The sequence below is a fragment of the Apteryx rowi genome, unplaced genomic scaffold, assembly GCF_003343035.1.
Source record: "Apteryx rowi isolate R43461 unplaced genomic scaffold, aptRow1 scaffold_731, whole genome shotgun sequence".
Taxonomy (NCBI): Eukaryota; Metazoa; Chordata; class Aves; order Apterygiformes; family Apterygidae; genus Apteryx; species Apteryx rowi.
This window is the reverse complement of record NW_020451018.1, coordinates 232,144-258,570: the sequence shown is the minus strand read 5'-3', so window position 1 is coordinate 258,570 and position 26,427 is coordinate 232,144. Positions and strand designations below refer to the sequence as shown.

General features: G+C 37.0%; 1 protein-coding gene across 4 annotated transcripts in view; it reads right to left on the bottom strand.

Annotated features, from left to right (window-relative positions):
• Nucleotides 1–26,427, bottom strand: part of PPP1R9A (protein phosphatase 1 regulatory subunit 9A) — a 150,273-nt gene that overhangs the window by 19,635 nt on the left and 104,211 nt on the right. For all 4 annotated transcript variants that reach the window (XM_026087777.1, XM_026087778.1, XM_026087779.1 and 1 more), the window contains exons 5-10: nucleotides 25,618–25,753; nucleotides 18,721–18,876; nucleotides 12,978–13,031; nucleotides 10,394–10,623; nucleotides 8,905–9,001; nucleotides 8,610–8,781 (exon numbers count right to left, since the gene is read on the bottom strand). In XM_026087777.1, the coding sequence (XP_025943562.1) occupies nucleotides 8,610–8,781; nucleotides 8,905–9,001; nucleotides 10,394–10,623; nucleotides 12,978–13,031; nucleotides 18,721–18,876; nucleotides 25,618–25,753 (845 nt within the window). The remainder of the gene's footprint in view (nucleotides 1–8,609; nucleotides 8,782–8,904; nucleotides 9,002–10,393; nucleotides 10,624–12,977; nucleotides 13,032–18,720; nucleotides 18,877–25,617; nucleotides 25,754–26,427) is intronic.

The following is a 26,427-nucleotide window of genomic DNA, read 5'->3' as shown; positions in this document are numbered from 1 at the left end:
GCTAGTTATTTACATAAATAATTAGCAAGTTTATCTGTACAGATCCAGCAACTGCATAATGAAAAATCAATGATCAACTCCAAGTATTTAAATATCCAACAAATGACTCACATTATAACATGAAGGATCACACACACACACACACACACACACACACACAAGAACAGTATCTCCCATTGTTACATACAGGGTACTAGCCTGGAAACTAAGTGCCCTTTGACTCCCTCAGACCTCCTTGTATGTGCTCAACCTATAGAGAATTCTCCTCCATCATGGTATACAGAATAAGGAACAGATAAACAGCATAAAGTAAAGTAATCCTTATCTTGATACTCTTTAAAAGACATCATCTAACATCTGGGTGAATATACCAATTTAGACTCAGTGGGCCAATTTGCTTGTCCCCAAACTTTTATGTCTCCTGAAGAGGACGATTTGGACTGCCATTTTTCTCCCAGAACTGCCCCACTAAGCATTTCCCCTATAGCTTCACCAGCTTTGCAGGCTTCTGGTCAAGTTACAAGGGAATATCTACAGCAATCTTCAGGCTGCTCTACATTTTATCATACCCAGAATGGCTTAAAAATTTGAAGAATGTAACTTGTTCTCTCCTGTACCAAGTGTATTTTGTCCCCCAGAATGACCTTGTACAGTACGCATGAATTATAAACAAGCCAATGTCTGTAGTCAGTAGCACACAGAGTGATACAGAGAGTTCTGAATAATCAAATAACCATTTGCAATTGGATTGACTTGGGGGCAGCCTGTCACGGGATTATGAAACAAGTGTTAAACTCATTCCTTCAGACCTAGAGTGGAACAGCTTGATTGCTCTATCATATCATCCCTCTCAGGAGGGGAAAGTAGAAGGAATCCCAATCCTCCTCTGGATATTGAGGGCATCTGGTATTCAAAGTTACACATAACAATACAAATAAGGTGCTCCAATTGTTTGCCCCAGTCCTTCTGCAAGTAAAAGCATCTTTTTATTGGTATTTGTTCCTTCTTCCCTTACTGCATTGACCTCAAAACCATTATCTCTTCCTCTTGTAGATCCCTGTTTTATTTGGAGTACTTTCAAATTCCTAAAACTTTAAGTAAAACATCTCTATCAGCACCAACCAACTGGTCCCTATTACAAACAGAATATTAGGATTGACCTAACACTAATACAGTCTTGCCTCATTTGCACTCAGATCACATCACAAGACACTCTGTCAAGCACCTTTCCTTAGCAGGAGCCTTGAGGACGCAATCATTACTGCAACTATCATCACCAGCTGCAGTTGTCTGGTTTCAACTTTCCAACAGCAACATGTTCTGGGAAAACAATTAGCAAGGTAATATAACAGCTTTGAAGAAAGAACCTGAAATAAAATTTCACTGCAACAAACTGTTAGTGATGTTACATTAAGTTTATCATGATAGTGAAAATGAAGTGAAATTAACCCACCAGGAGGTCCATGAAAGGCACCCTGAACCACAGCCGTTCAAGAGAGTTAATGGGAAGGCCATGTGCTGTATCCATACAAGACAGCAGAGGACTCCACATTCTACCTGATTAACTAGAACGACTACACCGTGGAGTAAGACATAGACTATGAGAGCTGTCATTATGCTGATCCAGTAGCTCAAAAGCCCTCTGAAAGGTTTGCAGCAACAATAATTATCCCTCCAAGAAATAATGAAACAATCATCAGAGCAGCTCTGTGAAAGCTGAGAGATGTACTCTACTATCCAACATCTTAACTCTTTGTAACTTGGTGTACTTTCTGAACATTTGGGGTTTGTGCAGGAGATGATGTATTTTACTACATACAATTCAAAAGATCAAAGTGAAAAAAACCACAAGACTGCATTATTTTCATACATCATGAAAAAAGAGCCAGACCCTGCCACTCACACCTAATCTCTGTTGTCTTTGTACACATAATTTTCTGCTAGAAAAATCAAGAAAATCTTTCTACTAGGTTTTGAAGAAAAAGCAGTTTTAGATCTTTCCCCTTTCATCTACTGCCCAAACGCCATTATATGATCCATGAAAATTGGAGAAACATTTCATATAAAAATTGAAACAATGAAACAATCTTACTTGCCTAGTTTCAAAGCTACTCTACTCAAGAACATCTTGTGAGCCAAGTATACTAGGCATATATGACCTTCCTCTACAAAAGACGCTAACTTAACTGCAGTTTTCTCAGCTTTCTTTCCACTTGAATGAAACCTGAATGTTTTAGCAGATTTAACATTTTACAAAGATACAATAAGACAAAATACATTTTTAAAAGGCGTTTTCTCATTTTATGCCAGATAAGGAATAGACTCTTTATGGTTTCAACTTTTTTTTTTTTTTTTGCAATCCTTAAAGTACCAACCAAAGGAATCAATCAGAATCCACTAGACTAATTTACTTTTCTAACTACCGCATTCATAATACACTAAGTAAATGCACTCTTCTAATACAAACAGACACCAAAAAAAGTGGTATTTCTGTCTGAAATGAGGTTTAGATATGAAGTTCCAGAATGAAGCTCAGACACTATGCATAGAGATATGGTATTTATTAAAGTATAGGGTATGACATATAAATAAAATATAATGTAGAAATCTCATATACACCACAAGGGACAAACCTTGAGACATTTAACACATTTACTCAGAGACACTTACTCAGATGTACACACTTAAGACTTGGTAAAGCCTGAATGAGATCTGAATAATGACCTTAGCATCTGACCCACAATAAATTATTCACAGCTTTTCAGTAGATCTTTTCACTTCCTRTATCGGCTTCCATTGCACTAATCCTATGAAAATGTCAAGTTATATTCTAGTCAGGCATGCTGTAGGCTGATCACCAAGAGAACGTTCATCTCATGGTAATCATCATCCTACCTCTGTTTTAACAGGGCAAGAGAGAAATTTTGGCTACCTCTCAGAGAGATTGCAAGAAGTTTTACAGAACTTGACCTGTATTGAATGAACCAGAACGTGGGCTGACTCTACTGCTCCAAATCAGAAATTAGAAGCTGATCTTGTTATAGACATTTTTCCTTAAAAAAAAGATAAATGGAGACATCTTAGTCTCACTGAAGCCAATGAAAAATTTCCCATCAACTTGAGCAAAGTGGAAAATCTTCCCATTGCTTTCCATAGCATCCTGACCTTTCAGTCTTAGAGAATATGATTCCACCAATGGCGGAAATAACTCAGTGACTTATTCCCACTGCCAAACAGGAGAGATCTGGCTCTCCATTCTGCTGCCACAACCCCTGGCTCTGTCCTCCCTCCTAGGATTTAGATTGCAGCTTTTCTGCAGACTGATTTGAGTGATTAACCCAGTAGAAATTATCCACTTTTAGTCTGACGCTCCAGCTTCTTTCCTTCCTAGGTCAATCTTCTGCTGTTCTCGTGAATCAAATGAGTTCACAGAAGCGTTATGGTAAGTGCTAGAATGGTGCAAGGTAAGCGGCAGAACTACGTGGCTGTATGCAGGGAGGGATGGTGCGGGGTCTCTCCATTTCAGCATTAGTGAGCTGTCAGATCAGCTCAAACTCCTGAAATCTCAGCCACAGATTGAGTCAGTATACCATGAAATAACCGAAGGGTAAGACACGGCTTCAAATTCATTCTTCTTTTTGCAGATGGATGTTCTCTTCTTATAGGACCACAAGACTTCCAGTAACATGTTTTGCTTTCCTTCTTTGTTTAAGAGTTAAAGTCTATATACAAATGACACTACAAAATCATTAGCATTGTCTGACTTGTAATTATGCTCCCACTGTCAGTATTCAATAAGATAACTGCACATTGTCATGTCTTGCACTGCTTATATTTATTCTCTGAAGTGCACACACTTCCATACATCCCTTCCTTTCACAGCTCAAATTAGGCAAACTTTGGACACAGTACTGCAAGCACTCACTCGCATGGGTGGTCATACTGGCCTTGTTGAAGCCAGCAAACTTTCAGGGCCGGGCGCTTGCCCCTCCCTCCCTCCAAGAGCTGGGCTGCCCATGCTCAATGGCAACTCTCTGACGCAGTGCAGGTCCCTCACCTTGCATCAGCCTGCTGTCAAAAAAGCTGAAGAAGCATCAGCAGGAGTTTCTCCCTCCTTCTCTTCAGATCAGCATTTAAGCTGGGCTCTCACCCTTTGTCCCTGCCAAGTGGYACTGCAGCCCTGCCTCTGCTTGGCCATGTACCCTGCCGATCAGGACCCCGACCCGTGGACTGATTTCCCGGCTTAACCTCGGACCTGCCTTGCTACAGGGGACTTGCCTGGTGCCCATGGGACTGGTTGTGCCTCACACTGGTAACCATCACAAACTCCTGAACCCGACCTGCAGACTGATTTCCCAGCTTGACCTCAGACCTGCCCCATCACTATGAACTTGGCCACTGATCTGGACACTCAGCTGACCCTGGCTTCCACCGCCGGACCTGCCCTGCTCGCTGTGCTTGGGGGGAGACTGGGCCCTTGCTGGTGAGGTGTTTGTCCCTGCTGGCCATGGTGCCACCCTCGGGTCCCTGCTTCCTTTTCTGCACAGGGCAGCCGACCCTCACTGCTCCCTGACACACACACATCCAAAGCATCTCTCTAGGCAACTCCCAACCCACTGGGGAGCCTGATAAATAGCTCACATAAAACTTCTAACAGGTTAAATTTTGTCACAGAGACAATTTAATGAGACTTTCTTTCAGCAGGCCTGGAAACACTTTGCTCTAAAGAGCTTCTGTCTGAATTATTTCAGTACCTCTGTGGAGCAGGAAACAGCTTGCCTATTCTCCCACTGTTTTTCCATTATACACTAATAGATTTCAAAATCTCCCTCCGTGAACTGATGCATTCCTGGGTATCCCAAGACACTCACAAGGCATAAGCATCAAAATGGCTTGATCGGGCATCTGCACAGAGGTAAGCAACTATTATCTAAGTCAGCGTCAACTCTGAACTGTTGAGATTTCAAGTCAYTGAATACTTCTAGCTCATCTGTAAAGAGTTTGGTTCTCTACTTTAGACACACTGCCATGGTTCATGACCATTAAAATGGGAAGCTACATTGCACTTTTTCTATTTTTCTGGAATCTCAGAATAAATCAAATACTTGTAATGGAAACACAACTCACAGGCTTCTAGTATTCTAAGACAAAACAAAGACAGAATTTGGTGGGCCTTAATGATTTTGACTTTTTCTTTGTAACTTCCACTGATGTCACTGGAAGCCTGTCAATTCGAGGTTATGTTGCAACAGGACTGAGGAGCCAGGTAGTCTGACACAATGTGAAACACAGCCAGGCCACCTACAGCGGCAGGGACAGCTATGTTTGTATGTCAAGTTGCATCCATTAGTTATTCCCAAACCTACTACCACGCGAGAATATAATAAACACCTCAGTTCACAGTGAGGCAAAAACCATATTTAGTATCATTTCAATTAACAGGGCACGTAAAATATGTATTTTTACATATCCTAATAACACACACCTGCAAACTATGGAGTAAAAATTATAGGATGTGGATCCTATAAGCAGTCCTATCCCACAAACCTAACACTGAGGCTCAATGAAAAGTGAGTTACACTCTTGGAATAAAAACTCAGAAAGAGATGGGAAGGGATGCTCGTGTGAATGTCACAAGGACTGCACCACACGCTGCATGTCGCGGAGATCTGCTTGCCGCCCAAACACATCGGGGGGATTTCCCCCCCTGCCCTTCACAGACCCTTCTGTAAATATGCACAGGCTGATTAGTAAATACATGTATTACTAGGCAATGGTAAGTCCTTTTCTTAAAAGGTTTACACAAGAATGATGATAGAGAAATAAGCTCTTTCTCCAAATACCAAGTATCGCTACATTACAGTCTGATACAGACTTCAGAGACTCCGATGTGGAATTTACTGGCGAAAGAATAGAGTGAAAGTACACTATGCATTTAGAGAGCTCTTTATTTTAAAAAGGGGCTTTTCTTTTTCTCTTGTTGACAATGCAAGTTCAACCTGGAATCCAAGATTTAACTGTGCTTTTTCTGCTTTCAAAATACTATTGATGATTATGTAGAAAAGTTATCCATTTTTTCTATCACATATTTGTGTTTAGGTGCTTAAACTTGAACATTAAAATTTGCAGATAGTATATTCTAACTCTTCAGAAGTACTGAACACTGGGCAGTGTTTTTTCAGTGGAATGTTTTCCCAATGAAAAAAGGAAATTCTTTCAATATCAGTTGAAAAAAATATGTAATTTGAAAGTACTGTCACACTGAGTTTTAATACTTTACAAAGAAAGTTCTTGAATTTTTTATATTTAGAAATTCCCTTCAAATTATACTACAAAAAAAAAGGTCAAATCAGAATGAAATGTTGTAATCTTATTTAAAGACAATGTTTCAGGGAATCCCAAAAGGGATATATGTAGAGGTGTCTTAGAATGGATTTCAGCTCCTTATTCTCAGATGTGTGTTAACACTGTTAAAACAGTAATTGTAAACATCATTTTTGTCAGGCAGGTAAACAGAACACACTTTCTTTTCCTGAGGCAACCTACTGCAATGAATTCTATTAACAGTGTTGCTAAATCTTAAATATTTTTGTAATACTTATCGAGTGTTTAGGGCAGAAATGCAGACTTTCTTGTCATGAGAAGTGCTTTTCTAAACTTCAGAGATTTCAGTAAATAAACACTTGCTAGAAAGAAACAGCTCTGTGGAGATTTGTGAAAACTAATTCCACAAGGTCTGCATATCATGCAGTTACAGCTTCAGCAGGACAAGCTCTTTTTTATGTACATATTATGTTAAAAAATATAATTCATACTGATTTGTTTGTAGAGCAATATTTAGTTTGGGTCCATATATGAAATAACTGTTAAAATATCAATTTTAATAAAATATTTCTGCCTGCTAGAAATCAATTTATCTGGTAATGTAATGCATAATCTTACAGCAGAGAAATAAATAATATTATAGTTTATTTAAAATGAAAATCTGTATAGGAACAGTCTGGTGCTCCCTTGTCATAAGCCCAATACCTGACCTCACAGAATGTCACTAAATAAACAATAAGTGTTGCTCCTGCCGCAAACAACTTTTATCCAAGACTGTGGACCTAAAATCAGCTTTGACTCTGCATATACTTCATCTGTGAGGAACCACTTGTGGTTACATAGCTTAAAACTCTAACTAAAGCTATGAAAGTTGTTAGTATATTTTCACTGACACAGTCTGGATAATGGAAATTACCCTTTCTATGCAAACCAAGTAAAGGTTACAGTTACCCTGCTGACAGGATCTATCCAAATCTCACAAATTATATTTTCACCTACTTATCCCATAGCACAGAAATTTACTTGTATAATTTACCACCCCTTTATTTCACACTGTTCTTTGAAATAACAGTTCCTATCCAATTCCACCCCGTTTTGCATATGAGTTTCCTTACTTATGCAATCATATAGATAAACACTATTAACAAACTATTAACAAACTTTGTTTTTTTAAGCTTACTGAATTTTAGAGGAAGAACCTATGAAATTGTAGGGAAGGTATAAAACTACAGCGTGAAATACAACTTTTCATAAATGTGAAGTAAACCACAGGACACAGCAGTTTAACTGATAGGCTAGTAGGAAAACACAGAACAACCAACTTTATCTTAGCGATTATTATTTTCATTGCCATGATGCAACCACCAACAATGAATACCTGTATTTAACATACTACTCAGTATAAATTACCAAAAAAAGTTCACTAGAGAAATAAGCAACAGGAGAAGAGCAAAAGCATATTCAAGCATATGGCTTGAATAAAAAGTATTTACATTTCATGATGTTCTTCAAAGATATAAAACAAAACCAGGAAAACAATAATTGAGACTTAAAAAGAATATCTCAAAGGTCTGCAAGTCGATTGTACTTCACTATCATGGTTAACAGTGTGTTCAGATATGTCCATGTAATTTTACAATTCAGTTGTAGTTTCCTCCATTTACTCATGTAGTTCATCCATGTTATTTACTACTAGTAGCATGCAGAGAAACAGTAAGACACATACAATCATGTACAAATACACACATGCGCTTGCACACACACACAGCCTTCTACATAGGTGCCTTGATAGGTCCACTGCAGATATATACCAATAACTTCTTTCTCTTAATATATCTAAGGGATCCATTCAAAATGGGAGATTTAACATTGTTTTTCTCATTTTGATAATTCTGTTCTTGTTTGATCTTTGGTGGTTGGGTAATTAAGGACAGATGTAGGAGCACAGTTTTCTCCTACTCCATTAACATAACAGAAGCATCAAATTAAACCTAAATGTTGATAGCATCCTACTGAAAATTCATTTAAGCTTTAAGAAATCAATATTGATCTTTGTTTTATTAACAGGCATTAGTCACTTCCATTCTTTAAAGGATATACATTGTACAGCTGTTCTGGGACTCTATATTGTCATTATTTGGTATAGCACTGGTACAGCTACCATGAGATACCATGAGAAGAAAACCCAGGATCCCTGTGTTATCCAGTGTTTTCTTTAAATCCTAAATTATACCCATACTATTAACACACACATTAATAAGAGTTATGGGTTGGTTCAAACAAACCTTGACTTAAGCCATCCAGACAGGACACTTGCTTAGTATCTAGATTTTCCACTGGATCTCCTCTAGAAACTTCTCCAAAAGATGTCTGCCTTTCAAAGATGTTGTTGTTGTTATTAACCTGGCTCCCATTTTGCTTCAATAGCCTGAAAACTTCTGCTTCCAAGTCTCGTATCTGAAAGAAATATAACCCATTATTACCCACAGCTTACACACAAACATCTACAAAATCTGTTTTTTTCCAGATTATCAGACAGAATTAGCTCATTCCTCAAGCATTTGAGTAAATACTACTCACGCGAGTTTGTAAGCCTTGAACCTCTGCCAGATGCGCTTTCTCCAAATCTTCTATTTTCTTTCGTTCCGCTTCCTGGCGTTTGATGAAGTCAAGTTCTCTTAGGGGAAAAGACATATTTGCTGTCATCAAAACAATCAGATTCAAACAGAAAATAAAATTTCTGACACATTATATCTTAAAATGTGCATCAGAAAATTATGTAGTTAACATATTTTACTACTAACCTGAAAATGAGTATTAAACTGCAAATAGGACAAAACCCTAAGCAACTACTTATCAGTCTAAATGAATGCACTATAAAGATAAGGGGAACTTAGCTGAAAGGTAAAAATCTCAGTTGTTCTAACTGATAATCAGAACTGTTAAACTAATTCTTTCATAATTTGTATTTAAAATGGAAGCAACATTAGCTCAGTTTATGCTGAGTTCTGCTGCAGGAGATGGGATGGAATCTCTGTTTTATAGGAATATGACTGTACACTTTCATTGCAAGGGCATACATAATTTTCTAGTAAGTTATAAAGAAATCTGCTGGGTGATTTTAGGAGTCTGAGGTAGTTAAAAATGATTGACTAGATCTTTTACTAATATAAATTAGCATAGCAACAGAAAAACTATGCAGGCTCATTCTAGCTATGGATTTTCCTTTTATTTTGAAAAACCTAAGAGGTTTGTGATATAAAGCACATGAGATGCCAGCTATTTCTGTAACAGTTATGAAATTCCAAGATGGGTAATGACATTTTGACTATCTAAAATCTTCACATCTTTTTTAATGGAACAGGATATTCACTTCTGCTTTCCCAGTTGTCACTTGACGTTGCTGTATGTTTTGAAGAAATGAGTTTTCTTCTCTAAATGACTGTATTTCAGCAGTATATGAAAAAAACACTACAAAAGAAACTTTGGGAAATGGAAGCTGTTATAGAAATGTAAGATGTTATTATTCTTGCTAGCCATCAGGGAGAGGGGACCACATGAAACAGAGGGGGCTAGGTAATCATCGATTAGCTCAACTCAGCTCAAAAGTTCTTGGCAACTATGAGAAGAAGAAAAATAAAATGTAAAAGTGTAACAGCACAATTTGCTTTTTTATGTTACATTAGTACACAGCAKGAGTGAATCCAGCTGATAACAACATCTCTACAAATTGATGCTAGCATTTCTAATCAAATGCTTTACTATGATTACTCTTGGTTGGTTGCAATCACATTTACTGATCTAGTAAGTCTCAAATATTTCAGCCTGGAATACTATAGATTAATTCTTCATTTAGTTACAGTACTGTTTTCCAACAACGTTTTTCAACTAGTACTTGAACAACGCTAACGTTTTTCTGTAATAAAGAACCCAGGGGTTCTCATGATAAAAGTGAAAAATATTGTTTACCTTACAGGCCTTTAACAGTGCGTTTCACATTTCAAAATATATCACACACGTTTCCTATCTGGCCACTAAATCATTTGCTGAGCCTGGTGTAGCTGCTTACTTTTGCTGAAAATCCTTGATTAATTTCTTTGCCTTGTTATATTTCTTCTCCAGAGCCTGATACTGGCTTTGCGTCTCCTTGAGGTGCTCGTTCACAGTGTGACACAAGGTTTGTGCCTCAATCCAATAACTCTCTAATTTCATCATCCTTTCCTTATTCTCCTCAATGTTCTGCTGGAGTTGGGTCTTCTCCACTTCCCACCTCACTTTCTCATTCTCAGCAGCCTGCAGCTGCACAAAATAGTAGAGATGCCTGTCAGTTAAGGGTGAAAAGTACAGCTTAATAGTTTAGGGTGAAGTCAAACAACATGAACAGTGAAAAATCAGTGAATTAATAACTACAAAAATAATGTTTTAGTAATGAAAAGAGGATTCCAAGACAAGGAGAACAGGCTGATATATATGTTATTCTTCCTCAAAAAACGAGGCAGAACTTTTGCTCTGTGTTACAGTGCAGCTTCTCAGGGATATACTAACATGCTTTAAAAATTTCTGTAATGGACTGTTTAGGCAAACTGCTGGGTTAATTGGTCATCACTAGGAATGTATTTTTTCCATGTATCTGGCCCAGGTGATAGAAAACATTCATACATGTTCATAAACTGAGATTTTTTTTTTTATTTTTGGGAAATCTGTTCCAGTTTTTATATTTGATTTAAGACCAACAATTTAGAAAACAATAGGAAAAAAGCCAACTGCATCTAATCTAATCCTGTTTCCCCAAATTAGAAATTATTTCAAACTCTGACAATGCCTATTTTCATGTCATAATCTTTCTTAATCTAGAAAGCCAAACAAAAGAGGTTGGGAAAACAATGCAAAGTTTAACATCAAGCTGTAACCTAGAATTGTTTTTTCATTTAAGCAAGCACAGAGCTTTACATCCAACACTGCAATTATTCTAGAACTATTAGGAGGACACAGAGAACATGTTTTAAGTGTATTACTCTTGTTTTATTTAAGCTTGATTACCAAGTTGTAAGTAGCTATTATTAGAAGAAAAATATGCYGTTGCTGTTGTAGGTTTCTGCCCTTTCAGGTGCTGATTCTGCCAAACACATCAGCACTGCTTAACTTTATGACCACTGTAGTTCCACTAATGGTTCCACTATTCTGCACCAATGAAGTCAATCGACCATTTCCATGGGCCTTCAAAGAAGTCTGAAATTTACCACAGATTTTAAAACAATCCTTAGCTCCTTTGTTAGGTTCCCCACACTTCCCAGCTGAAGCCAGCTGCAGGTTTGAATGTTTGGCTGGATATATTGCATATTTTAGTTCCCAGAATTTACAAAAGGAAACCATGCCTTTCACATCCGTGTTTACTTAGCAACACTATTTAACTTGCTCTAGGCCAGTTCTGCTGGTATCATGAATGATGCATGCGCAAAAAGAGTAACTTGTTGGTAGTTTTAGTGGTAATTTACCTACACTAGCCACATTTTCTTTGGCTCTACTCAAAACACCACATAAAGAACTCGAGGTACAATAACTCTAATCTTGCAAATGGATTTGCACAGCTGAATGTTTACACCCACACATCATTGCCATGAAGTCAATGGGGATCAGCACAACCCCAATGGATTAACCATGCAACTCTGATTGCTAGATTGGAACTGGAAACTAGAAGGGAGAAAAGATTTCTGACTTTATAAACTGAGACAGTACAACAGAAATTGTCATTACAGAAGATAGTCACATTATGAATTTGTTTTTAACAATAATTTATGTGGATTTGATAACACTAAGCAAAATAGATGATGAGTGCAAATGGTTGCTAGAAAGAAATAATCATCCAAATTCTTTTCTGAAGTAAAAATTTCTCTGTCTTCCTTTTATTTCCTTCTGTAAATTGCTCAGACTCAAAGAGAAGGATGTTATTATAAAACCTAATATTACTCAACAACTGAATTATCAGCTGAACTTCCCATAAAGGTTATCCTACTATAAAAAAGTACAATTTCTTTTTATTGCTACAGCAAATTCAAACTAATATCTAGCAACCAATTCTGAGAGAAAGTTTTCTGTTAAACTGGTAAGCTTTTTACTTTCTAGAGTATCTTTTAAAGAAAACAGTAACAATTGGAACAGTTTTTCTTTTCCTGTAAAGAAAAAGTAATTTCTATTAAATACCTTTAAATAAATTAGTTCTTAAAAAGAGAAAAATGCCCCCAAAAGCAAGCTGACATAAACAGGATGCCTTAACATCACTATCAATTAGAAAACTACTCATATAGCTGCAAATATTCAATCAAAACATAATTTAAAAAACTGAGAAAATGCATTAGAATCGTAAAACAAGAAATCTGCCATTTAGTCATTATATTATCCTTTAAAATGTATGTTTAATTGAAGCTATACAAGTTGGCAGCTTCTCTTAGTAGCAGCAATTAAGATTTTATTGAAACTTTGAATAGAGGATATATACCAAGACATGATTTAGCTAAGCCACTGTGTTTCTTAAACAATCTTTAATAAGGACATTGACTTCTCCACTCACATAAAGATACAYGTCTTCAGATCTGATTTGGTATGAGGGAGAGAAGAAAAAAAACAGTGTGTATTAACTGCATATTGATCCTTACCTTCATCTTCAGCTTCTGAATTTCAGCTTCTGTAACTGCATGTTTGATTTGCAGCTAAAATTGAAAATATAAAATAAACAAGTGAAGTCACAGGGAGTACTCCAGTATTTTTAAAGCCTGTGCTGCAAGTTGAATACCTTATTACATAGCAGAAGGCCTTGAAGAGTGCTGCAGTGCAGTAGATTGTAAATTAAAATGTATAGCTTGCAAAATGACTCAGTCTGTGCAACCTAATTAAAGATAGGATGCCGCCCAACCACTCATAATTTCAAATCAGAACATCCAATCTGTTTAGCAAAACCAAATGCCTTATGCTTAAGAAAAAAAAAAGAAAAAAAGATGCTATCCTGCTGGGCTTTGCTCTCCTCTGATGTGAATATGAAATATGTCCCAGTGCTGTTAGAAAGTCCCACTGCATTGATTAAAGCAGGCATGTTACAAAAGAGCAAATCCAGAAATAAGTGATTTAACAACTCAAGAAGTCAGGAAAACCTTGAAGGGAAGATTCCACACGTCTGCTGCATGCAAGACGAAAGTTAAAACTGATGCTATCCTTATCAACCATTARCTTGAATTATTCTATTCAAGATAGCTAATCTCAAGTGAGAGCAGTTACACTGGGAAACTGTAAAAAACAGGAAACAGCATTCAAGCACACAAAATGATTGCAAGTAGATTTACAGCTGATGCATTGTGCTAAAGGTTATATTTACATTACCAAGCACTGTGCCACAAGAAGAATGGATCTGAACAGCAAAACAGTTGGTACTGAGGACCTGACATCCACATAGACACATTTGGGGGGGTGAGGGGGGGGCACGCTGTCTTTTGGACTAACTTAGTTTAGTCTGATCCTGCGTAGTGAATGCCCTTTAGCTGTTTGAGTGTATTGGGAACCCTCCTGAAACATCTTCAAGCTTAGTTTCACCCCAAAAGATTACAGTTTGCCTGCTCAGAGAATACTCTGAAGTACCAATCGAAGCACAACTTCAAAATGCTCATGTAGATGTGACCCAAAACAGGTTTGCACCTGAATCCTTTCAGCTTTACTATTTAAAGCGGTTAGGCAGACAAACCTATGGACAGGCCAAAATCTTAAATCTAAAGCACTGTTTAATTTGAATCAGAGGCTTCCGTGTGCTGGATAAGGAGCGAGGGCAAAGGCAAAACCTGATTTATGGTTTGAGCTAACACTGCAGTGAAGACAAAGCCTTAGTCTATTATTTATGAATATCAGGAATAGTTATGGAAAAGCATGTTTTACATGATGGTTACTTCTCTTACAAGGATGACTGGAGCCTTTGAGAATAGTTTATGTTGAGCTAATGGAATACATGGGGCAATTGTACTGAATCAGAAATTATTATCCCTGGTAAAGCAATGGCTACTTTCTTTAAGACTAGGCTTTTAGTTAAAAAAACCCAACAAACAATTCAAAAGAGAAGTACTTTATTTGGAGGAATAGTTTTAATAATAGGAGCTATCACAGTGCTGATCAGTACAAGTAACTCTGAAAAAGTGCCAGGCTACTTCTCAGTTCCATTTTCCATTTCATGGGACCTCTCGGACTCCTTTCTTTTAACAGCATAAAAACCCCCCATACTTTTAGATACACTTTGGTTTGCAGATCAACCTAATTGCCCTCGTTAACTGACCTAGTGAATAACCCTAGTCCCTTTTGGTGGAAAATTACTCAGTTTATGCTGGAAGGAATGAGGCACTGATGCAAGCAGTTCCATCTAAGAAATATTCTCCTTTCCACTGCTCGTTTGTCGGTTAATGTCTCCAGATGAGACTCAGGAACTGACTGTGAGCACTTCCAGTCCACACAGTCTTCAGCAGGTACTTAAAGTCACCTTTTGACTTTGCACTGGAAAGTACTACAAATGTTCTTTGGAAAGTACTACAAATGTTCTTTGGAAAGTACTACAAATGTTCTTGTGCTCAGTGAGAGCAGATACAAGATTTCATTTTAAATGAAACCAGTAGCCGGCTATACAGCTTGTAGAAGCACATGAAATGTGGAGGCACATCTGGCATACTAGCAAGTGTAACATGAATGGGGCCCGAACCCAAAGGGAAATTACCCCAAGCATGTAGATAAACTGTGGATCACATGGAGGGTCCCTAATGATGTGCCACATGAGAGCAGGGGAGTGCTGGTCTAGAAAGGAGAGGCTTCAATGCAGCTGGAAATAAGGCACTCAGCACCACTGAAGCTGGTCTTACTGGTAAGAAGTGGCTATTGCTGCTATTCCACCCAGTAGACTAGGAAGCCAGGAAGGATATATGATACTGTTTTGTAATTTGGTTAGCAAATACTAGGGGAAACTTTAGGGAGATACTTTAATTAGCTTTTGCAAGAGGTTACTTGCAACTTCTGAGCTCACTCAAGTCAACCCTTGATCTGCAATTTTCAGGGGGACTGTTTGTTCAGTCACATAATAATTCAATTTCTGCTAATAATGAAAGACAATGAGGAAAAATTATGAAAGAGTCACCTAAAAATTTCATAGAGTTTATAAAAAGCTCAGACCTTTACTTAGTTCAGCTACTTTGTTCACTGTTTTGGAGTGAGGTAAAATCAGGGGAAGATGAATGAGCTAGACTTTGCCCTTTGCAGAGTTAATAAGGAAACCAAAAGGCCATAATTCAAAGCCTTAGGGGCTACCTGTTTCCCATCTCGTCTAAAAATCCCACAAACCAGTAAGCAACATTTAAACAGCTTATTAGGACATAACAAACTCCAAATTGTTGCAGAAATGGCAATCTGCTCAGGTACAGATGGTTTTAACAGTTATTTTTATACTCTCTGTTATTAAGTTAAAAAAATATGAATACTGAGCACCCAGTCAGATCATTGAATCAGCACATGGTACAGCAGACCCCACTAGGCAAAAGAAAAAAGACACTTTCCTGTCGAACAGACAAATGTGTAGCTGGACATCTATTTTCTCTCTCTCTTTTTTTTTTTTTTTTTTTTAACAGAACTAATCATGCTTGCAGTATAGATGGGAGATATGCACTTCTGGGTTAACACTGAACAACGGGCAAGAAAAATGATTTGACAAGCAAATCTGGACTCCATAGTTGAAAATTTTAAGCAAGTTTTCTGATAGGGAAACACAAATACCTTATTCCATGTCTTATATAATGCCAGAAAAATTCTTGGCAAATATTTTATATAAGTATTTTATATTTTTGTAAGTTTTTAAAGTCAGCATAATGACAGATTCATTTTAACAAAAGATATTTTGAATGATATTTAGCATACTTCTTTTTCTAAGATATCTTGAAGGGCTGATCAATTTTTCTTCAAAATAATAAAAACTTTATTTTTAATTAAGATATTGAGAGAAAACAGATTGAATTCATCTAAGACTGAAAAAAGCAGAACAGGATGAAAAGCTGGCAACAGTTAAACATCTGGAGTAAAATGGGAAAGAAAGTACCCAAGAGAATCTAATAACCCTGATGGTAATTTTTTTTATATAATCATTATACAATCTTGCTTAGAATAATGCATTTTTCATAGATTTCATTGAAACATGTGAAATATAATACCTAACTCATGTAAGATATCCCCTTTTCCTACAGATCTTGTGTCTCTTCAGTCATCACAGATGACTAGCTCTTTCTTTCACAGCACTTAAGGAAAATCAGTCTCGTTTTTCCTACTTTACAGCCAGGAAAACAAGGCATGCAGAGGTAATGTGATTCACCCAAGATTGCCCAGCTCTATTCTGATTTCCATTCTAAAAGTAAAGAATTTCAAGTAAGAGTGCTCTCAAAGTATTTGGGCACATTTTTCATTGCAAAGACTGAATTCAACTAATTAGGTCAAACTACTATGTTAAAAGATTATGTCCAACCCACTTTAATACTTTCATTAATCTCCGGAGTAAGAACAAGAACAGTTATTCTTTAAATACAATTCCAGAAAACACTGTGTGGGCTTGTGCAGCGYGACCGTGAACAAGTCCTCTAGTGTTGAAAGAATTCAGGGCAAATACCAAGAAAAATACATGCACTCCCTCTGTAACAGCCAACAAAATGCAGCTGTGTACTGTTAAATATAATCAGCGAATCAGAAGTGGCATGCTCATAACAGTGATAGCTGCGTGGGTTAGTGAAAAAGAGTCCACTCCCAGGCAGGAACACTTAATATTTTCTTCTCAGGCTCCCTCATCTGCTCTTGAATTGAAAGATTCCAAAGTTCTTTAATTTGATCTTCTCTATACTCAAGTTTTGAGACCATTTAATCACACAGGTCCACAACTAGCTCCAAATCAGTCTGGACRTACTCAAGTCTGGCAACAGCTCAAGCTGGTGGAAACTGCATTCAAGCATAGTTTTACAGGTAATTTAGTCAAAGGCCAGTGTCTTAGCCATCACTGCATTTGTGCTTTGCATAGCCTTGTTACACTGGCAAGTGCAATGGTAAATGTTACCAGTCAGAATGGCAGCATCTTCCAACCACTTTGAACAAGTATATAGTCACTACACATGACGCAAAGTATTAAAAAATGAAGTAATCTGTTTTGTTCACTTGCATATAGCCTGGAACTTAAAATACAAGGTGAGAAAAATTTAAGTGAACTAAAAAACTTTCAGAAAACAAGGCCGAATGACAACAGGCACTGAAAGGCTGAAAAGAATATTAGGAGAAAAGGGGAAGACTGGCAGCTCAGTGATGGATTACTTTCTATATTTTCTATTTCTATTACTCTTGCTGCCAATAAGATATATTTGTAGAAAATAAAACATCTGGTTTGAGTGAAAGGGAGGGAAGGGGAAAAGACAGGAGAGAAGGGAGATAAAAAGAGAGCCTCTCTTTTTTTAAAAACTGCATTCCGGGCCCATAAGGGCTCTGCTGCTCAACTATAAGGCTCTGATTGCCTTCAACCCTTCCATCTTCATCCTGTTTAAATAGCAGAATGTTCTTTTTTTCCACACTTAGCCCATTCTTCTGGGCTTGTATAAATCCACTTGTTTCATGCCTTTATTTGCATCAGAATCCATGAAAGTTCAGGAATAAACCACATCAAAAGCACAAACTAAAATACAGCGGAAATATTTCTCAGTAATTGCTATGCTAGGTTATATGAATTGAAGGACTGCAGCCAATGTTCCTGATCCAAACTTCACTTAGTCCCAGTGGGTGCTATACACACTACAGCCACAGAGGTTTGATAAAAAACACCAACTTGAAACGTGCCTGCTTCCCCAGTACAGCATCTTTTTGAACACAAAACCAAACATACGATAGTGCAGTACATTGATGAGTGTTGTGTAATGGTGTGAGAACTAGGAAGAGCCCCACCATGTTCCTTTTCACTGAAATTTAGGGTTTGTTGTTTGGTTTTCCTGGTCGCTTCTGACTGGAATCTTACAAAAAAGATAAGCAACGTGCTAGGAATGAATTAACTTGCACCTTGTCTTCCTGGCCAAAAAGTGCGAACCAAGAGCCAAGGCAGAATAACTTTTGTACTGAGAACTTAAATTATAAATCATCCTCCATCAACACAACAGTCACCTGACAGYTGATGTTAAAACAACTCAGAAAAAAACTGTTCAACTAACTTTAAGCAGAACTTTTTGAGCCATTTACTAGTACTGACTACACAAACAGCTAGAAATCAATTCTAGTATTCAAGGAAAATAACAAGCACTGAGCAATGAGATTAGTAGAAATCTAATTCCAGTGAGATCTTTCAGAAATATTTTCAGATCTGTAACTTACCTCTTTGAATTTGTGAGCAAGCTTGCTGCTGTCCAGATCACTGGGGGAGAACATGTCATCATTTTCAGGAAGATCAAACACTTCAATAGCCACATCACCTCCTGGAAGGACAGATCCCATGTCTTCGTCTTCTTCATCTGTAGCATATTCCCCTGTCTTAATTTCATAGCATTTAAAAAATTCGAGTTATCTTCTTATTATACAGAGATTGTACATAGTTAAATATGTAACACTTGAAGACCTTCAAAGAGTAGTTAAGTTAGTGCGCAAATACAGCATACTGCATGCAAAAAAGCTTGTGTTTTTGTTGAGCTCTAGTCCAAGCAGTTATGATTTCTAAATATGTGAACTACTGCTCCACAGTAGAATTTCAGAACATTAAGATAGAGGAGAAAACAGTATCTTAAGCACTGAAGATTTCTAGAGGCCAGCTTTACTGGCTGTAGTTCAGTGGTTTTCATCCTTTTCCAAATAGGGCTTTCTTTTCCATAGGAAGATCTCTCCCAATGTATTTCAGATTTAACAAGGAATCCTTTCCAAACAGAAATAAAAGCAGAACAGAACTGGCAGGATCTTGATTTGTGTTTTGTAAGCCATCTGGAGGTAGTAACTCTCAGGCGAAATTCTACGCTGAATTTGAAAATCTGTTGGTTCATTCTTCATAAACAAATTAACAACAGAAAAGTCACATCCACACAGAAAGACAACATGAGCAAAAGAAACTGAGTGTTAGAGACAAGTCCACTGAAGTCAGGCCTTACTGAATTTTCACCCTGAATAAAGAGCTGCTACTAGCTAGTTTTAAACATAAAACTTGGGTGTTTCTTGGGTTGGTAAACCATGAAATGTGGACAGAGGGTTTGTTAACAAAACAGAATTCCAAAAAGCGTAAGCTACAATCAGATTTCTCAAGACTAAAAAACACAATACAATAATGCTGAAAATAAAAAGCTTATAATATCAAATCCCAAGTTGCCTAGACAATCTTTTGCATATGCACCTATGCTCATCTTCCCACATATCAAAGGTGGCTGAATGCTTCAGCAGGGCTTCTGCATACTGGTGCACACTGTTTTTGAATCACAGTTCACGGATATATGCTGCCTGTGCAAATGACTATCCAAACATAGCCTATAAAGCAAAACTTTGCTCAGGGCCACATCTGGATTTATAAAGTGTGGGAATAAATAAATGCATGAGAAAGGGAAGGAAGGGAGGGTGCAGTCCTTTTCATGTTAATAAAGTAATACTTATGACACCCAAAGTTTTGATAGAATTATTCAATTTTCACATGTGCTTTCAGTTCCTGAGGTGAAGGTGCATAGTATTATTTTCAGAAATATATTGCTAGGAATGCTCAAATAGGTATTGGTGTCATTTTTTTCAAAAGAACTCTTCAAAACAAGATGTAAGAATTCAAATATCGAAACAACAGTTAGAATTTCAGCTTCCTACCTTAAGTAAGCTTCCCAGCTGTCATTTAGGCTTATGTAAATCTCTCTCAATTAAACAGTAGGGCATGGAAGCATGTTAATTGTAGATGCACAAGTACATACAAACAGAAAAGACATACATATGCATCCAATAACATAGAGATGTATTTGCAGTAATAAACAGCACTGCTTCTTGGATAAATAGCACACTGAAAATTTAAGTTTTGTAGGAGAGAAAACTTTATAGTCTATTTTTTCTAAACTGCTAAAATGAAAGACAAAACACCTGGAAAACAAAATGATTTGGTAAAAACTTCTGAAGTTAAAAGAACCATCAAAGAAGATAAACCGCTAACATGTATGACCCATTCATACACTAAACACAGGTTAATGTGAAAAATTTCCCAGGAGACCTGTCGCTCTATCTAAAAATAAATGTGTTTACATATTCTACAATCAAACATACAGTAACCATATTTTACATATTTTATATGTACTAAGACCAAGAACCTTAGTAGTCTTCAAACAAAAAAGTTAGCAGCTGTTTTTGTTTCTTTTTGCCTTATTTAAAACAAAAGCAAAGAACATAACCGACCTCAGTCTGGAGTTTTTAGGTATGTTAGCATTACAGTTAACAAAGTGACATTTGAAATTAAATGTATGATTTTATCTAGCTAGATCTCACACACACACACACAACACAGATCTGTTACAATACACTCAGAGAAACTTTCTATTTTTACTTTATCCCCCATGGCTGTGTGCAGTTACTTATCTAAACTCAAAATTATAGTGTTAACTCCCCCTGCTTTTTCCAGGAACATGTAACAGCACCTTCACATACTGTCACGGAGGTGACAAGAAGAGCATCTAACTCTAAAATCTCAATGAGATTTAAATTAATTGAACTATTGTGGGGACAAAATACTACACAATTCATGTACCATCGATTATGAAGTCGTTATCCCTGGCAAATCTATAAGGTGATACACAACTATCATTTCTACATGGAAAAAACACATTTGGGCAGGTCCATTTGTTGTGGCAGGGAAATTTCTGAAGTATGCAGAAAAGAGGGGACAGAGGTAGGATTGTCAGCTAGCAAGCTGATGCCCTGTTTACATAAAAATATGGGTCTGGTTCAGCTACACGTGCTTTTTGAAGCAACAAATCTTAGATATAGTTACTAATTTTAGTAACTATAAAGTAATAACTATAACTAATTTTAGTAAAAGAATAAAACAGATGATTTTAGTTAGAACCAATTCCTTCAAAGACATAAGCTAAAAAGAAATATTTCACACAAAAAGAAAAAGGAGTACATATAAAAGGCTTTGCATTATGAGTAAATCAGTTTCGAACACTGAGTTATACTGAGGCAAAGCTCAAGAACAGACAATGTTCTACCATCCTCAAGAGCCGCAGTGTTTGAAGAGAGACATCAGCCAAAGTAAAATGAACACAAAGAAAAATCTTGCTTCAAATCCTACATATTGAGTGTGGATGGACGCGGTCATTTTTGCTTCAATTAATACAAAAACTAGTCATCAAAGCAAAACACTTTGCTGGCGTAAACAAGACTACAGGATGGCACAAACACACTACAGAACAAAGAAGTAAAGGGAGTTTTGTTTTTGTCTCCAGAAGAAAGCTTTTACATTCCTATAATTGCATGATGCAAAAATTACAGGTTCATAAGAACCAATGCGTGTTTTAAAGAAATATCTGTTGTATACTACATAAAACATATTTTTACTCATAAAGTAATGCCTGCTGACTTTCACATCACATAAAACTACTAAAAAGTTGTTCAGACCCTGTGTCAATAACCTATCTAAAAAACATAATTATTGTTCTACAAGAAGCAGCAAGGTACAGGCAAAAATTATTTTACTTCAAAATAGCAAGGCTTTTTAAGGTAACGGTTGTTATTGATGTTATTGTAACCGCCTGAGGTTCCTTTGCTATTCATTAGTTTTCTAAAATAGTCGACAACAACAACAATATTAAAAAATTATACAATAGCCAATGAAAACTTAAACACTCTTAAAGCAAAATCTCAGTCTCTAGAGTCCCTTTACTGGTGAGCAAAATTCATCCATACAAAACAGGTGAGCAAAAGACCACTTCAGTAGTACTTAGGCCTTAAGCTCACCCCATACATAGGAAGGGCTTTCATCTGATACTGGCCATTTAATTTTGCTACATGCTATCACAGGTAACAGCATGAAACTATCTTTATAAACATGAATCATAATTTCCTCCTTTAAAAGGGAAAATGCATTACTTGTGTTATTTAATGGCACTGTAAATTCTCGAAACATGCTTAACACAAGCATAAAGAAGGAGCAGCACCAACCAAATCAACTTTTCCAAATCACCATAAACAAGGGTGCACCAGGCTAAATCTTTTGCTTATGYGCTGCAACTCTTCCACAGGCAGGGGATGTCACTTGAAGAACTCAAAACCACCTCTTCATCTGATTTTTTTATAGTTTACACTTAATTTTTTTGTGAGAGCAAAGAAAAATATAATGGTATAGTATCATCAATTTACAGAAGTATTTCATGTTAATGATGTTGGAAAAATTGTATTCTCTGAAAGATTTCCTCTACCATAAATGTATTCTTTGGGTTTTGGACATTCAAGAACATGGTAATGTTTTTCTCTTTGTGTGTCTCATGATTTTCTTCAATGGTTCTAATGCCACTTTGCTCTCAGAATATCCTGATAAATAATAATTAAAAATGAAAAATTATTCAAATAACTACTAGTGATATTAAAATACAAAAAAATGTGTTACTTGCATAAAACTACTTGTCCATGGCCACAGAGTGAACAGAATTCTGCAATATGCTATCAGTTTCACATCTTGCATCACAATATGCAGACTTCAGGGGAATATGTCATCTCTTTTATGTGAATTTTGCCATTCACTGTTAAACATGAAAAAGATAATATCATGTTCAAATTAAAATACCAAGAAATGTCACAATTTGACTAAATATGCCTAAAACCCTGTGTTAATGCAGTGAAGTCAAAAGACTTCAGCCAAGGATACAGATTCAGGTCCTACTTAACACGCTAGGTAGGAAATACAAAGACGGTGCCTACTTCTAACAGTTTTCCAGTCATCTTTTCTGACAGGATATAACAAATCAAAAAGGGATGTGGGATTTTAGAAAAATAGAGGAACTGGTGAGGAGTAAATTCTGCAGCAGTCTACCTAGAGGGAGTACCTATAACAATATACTCTCCTAGCTTTATTGTAGTTAGCACTGACTCATAGCACAATACCAGCTATTGCCCTATTAACACTGCCAACCATAAGTTGCACTTGAGAAGCAACTTATCAAACTACTGGCTCCGCTTGGCTCATGGGAGCTTAATTTAAAAAAATGTGAGCTGATACACATTTAACTTGCTCGTCTTTGTGTGGATCCCATTGTCGGTATACTTTTTCTTTTAGTGAGTGTTTGTCAGTTCTGCACAAGTTTCTTGTGCTTCCATGCAAGGACTTGAAGGATGAAGTATCTGAAAGCATCCTAAAACCTTGCGACAACCTGCAGCCCATGGCAGCAGATTCTGAAGTGGTGAAGGACAGTTCTGACCCCAATCACATTACTTGCAAAGTAAATAATATTTCTTTTTTGCATGTGTATTAGTGTGAATCTTCCCCCGCCACCAATAACTGGCATGTAACATTCCTGCAAGACAGTGGAATGAGGAGTTACAGCAGTCTAACAAGTCGCTCTCTAATTTAGCATCTGACTAAAGTCCAATGCACGCTGGTTGGCAGAAATCAAAACTTTCTCCATTAATGCTACTGTTTTAGAGAACGCTGATCCCTCTAAAATGGTTAGAAGACGTTGCCTGGGCTACAGTGAAGACCATCTTAAGTTTCAGGTTAGAAGAATGCCAGGCAGCTGGTAATACAGCAAGGTCAAACACCAGGAATTGAACATGCCTGGAACGTTCTCGCTTCATGTGATTTGACCAGCTAATAGCTTTACCAAACACAGTCATGTGCAGTGACCCTGGGACTCAAAGACTGATCACTGACTTCTTGCTCAGGAAACCTGATATGTTATTGCTGTCTTTGTGGAAAAATCTCTGGGGCTCAGAATTTGACAGCATCAATGAAGGGCAGAATAATGATTATTTCCCTGCTTATTTAAGTGGGGTTGTAACTGGAGATCTGTCCTATCACATTTTAAAGAACTGTCTGAAAATGAGTAGGTCAGCTGGATAGCTCAGAAACTGAGCACATCAGTGCAGAAATCCCTACCATCTCAGTATGAAACTCCTTATGCTGGCAATCCAAATATCACTGATCTTCATGCAGTCAGAATCAGTATCTTTGTAATGAGAAGGATTGAAAAGGTAATCTTTTTGGTACATTTGTGCATACTCATTCATATGTTGTAGACTGATATTTCCATGGCCAAAAGATGTCTCATTTACCAGAGCCAAAGAATGCCAGGCTGGTAGTGGAGTCTGGCATACAGCAACATAAACAAATCCAACCACATCTGCCATAACAGAGCAAGGTGTGCTTGAAGTGGTAACATTCATATTTGATAGCAAATGGAGCAGAAGTGCTTGTCATGACCAAAAATGCCTTTGAACTGTGTCTAATGTGCATCAGATTACAGCTTCTATAAAGTCAGTTGCCTGGGAATGGTGCAAGTTACACGAGTTTACTGGGAAAGCACAGTCAGGTGACAAAAGATCGAACATACTCAGGATTACTGCAGGTTCCCAATACAATCTACTGATGAGTCTGTTAATCAAGAAGGGGAACACGCCCATTGCATACTTCAGTAACTATATTCCAGCTGTCTATTCTGAGAATAAGGATTACTACCCCCCCAATGTTGTTTTTGAGAACTAAAGTACTTCCTCAGTTGTTCTGATGCCTAATTTCTTCTTCTTCCAAAAGAGATTTTCTACAGTACCCTGGATCTACCCCAGTAGATGTTTTTTCCCTTCCTCTTCCTCCTTCCATCACATACTGCATAAGAGTTCCCTTTGCACTGAATAAGCTAATGGCCAAAAAGCACACCTTATGGTCATAGATGTGGCATAATCCCTAATGTAGTGCTAGGATAATATATGGGATGCCTTTAAGTCTGTTCTGTTAACTGCTTGTCCTGCCTTTATTTCTATCATCCAAAGGCACTATCAACAGAAAACACTCCTTACATTTAACTTTTCCTGGATCAATCAATTTGATATTTGCTCTTATGGAACAAAAGGAATATTTTAAACACATGCTGAAAAGCTCTGCAGCAATTATGCTCTTGAAATAAGATTTATCACCTAAATCTTTAAAAATCATCAGCAGAGGTAATGGACAGGGCCAAAAGCTAGCCTCTGAGTCACAATTAAAAAGCAGGAACTAGATATACAAAACAGAACATTAAAAAATACCAAAGAGACAAATGCTAGAAAGTATGTTACCTCATCGTCATCTGCATCATATTGTGCATAATGCTGCTCGAGGAGTTCTCTCTGGCGGCGCTCTTGTTCTAGAGTTTGGCTAATCAGCTGCGCAACCTCACTTACTTGTCCTGGTTTTTCTCGTCCAATTACAAACCTATATAAAACATAATTGAAAAAATATCATTCCTTTTGTTTTATCAAACTTCTTGATTTTTAGTTGTATCTAGAATAGAGAGTAGCCTTTTCCTTCAAAAATGCATGCCTGTGATTGTTTTAAAGATGTTCTGTGGATTATATTTGCTAGAAGGGCACTGTTTACAAAAGAGACATCAGGCCAGAAAATGACAGTATTTCCCCACATACACAAAAAAAGTGATGGTGATCAATGACCTCTAAAATCTTCACTCCAAATTTCAGTAAAAGAGATCTGCTGTGTTTGAACTTTAGGTATTTAGACTGAAAGCAGGACAAATTTTTAAAAAGTATCATCACTCCCATTCAAGAGAACGCATTTCTCAGAAGCCAACAAAAGTTCAGATAAACAGTAACTATATAGAGAAATTTCTGACAGCTTGTGGTGAAAGGAACATGCACTAGAATAATTTCTTTCTCCATCTTGGCCTAAAAGACATTTCTGAGCTTTTATATTTGTCTTTTGCCTGACCTATAAAAGAGAATCTATTTCTACATTTTAAAATCTGACAGACACCATTTCCCTAATTTTAAATTTCATTTAAATCTTCCTTTTATTTCATGAACTTCTGTTGCTAGGGAGCATTTTTCTCCAGTATTAGCTATCGCCAAGATCTGGAAGCATATTTCTTTGGC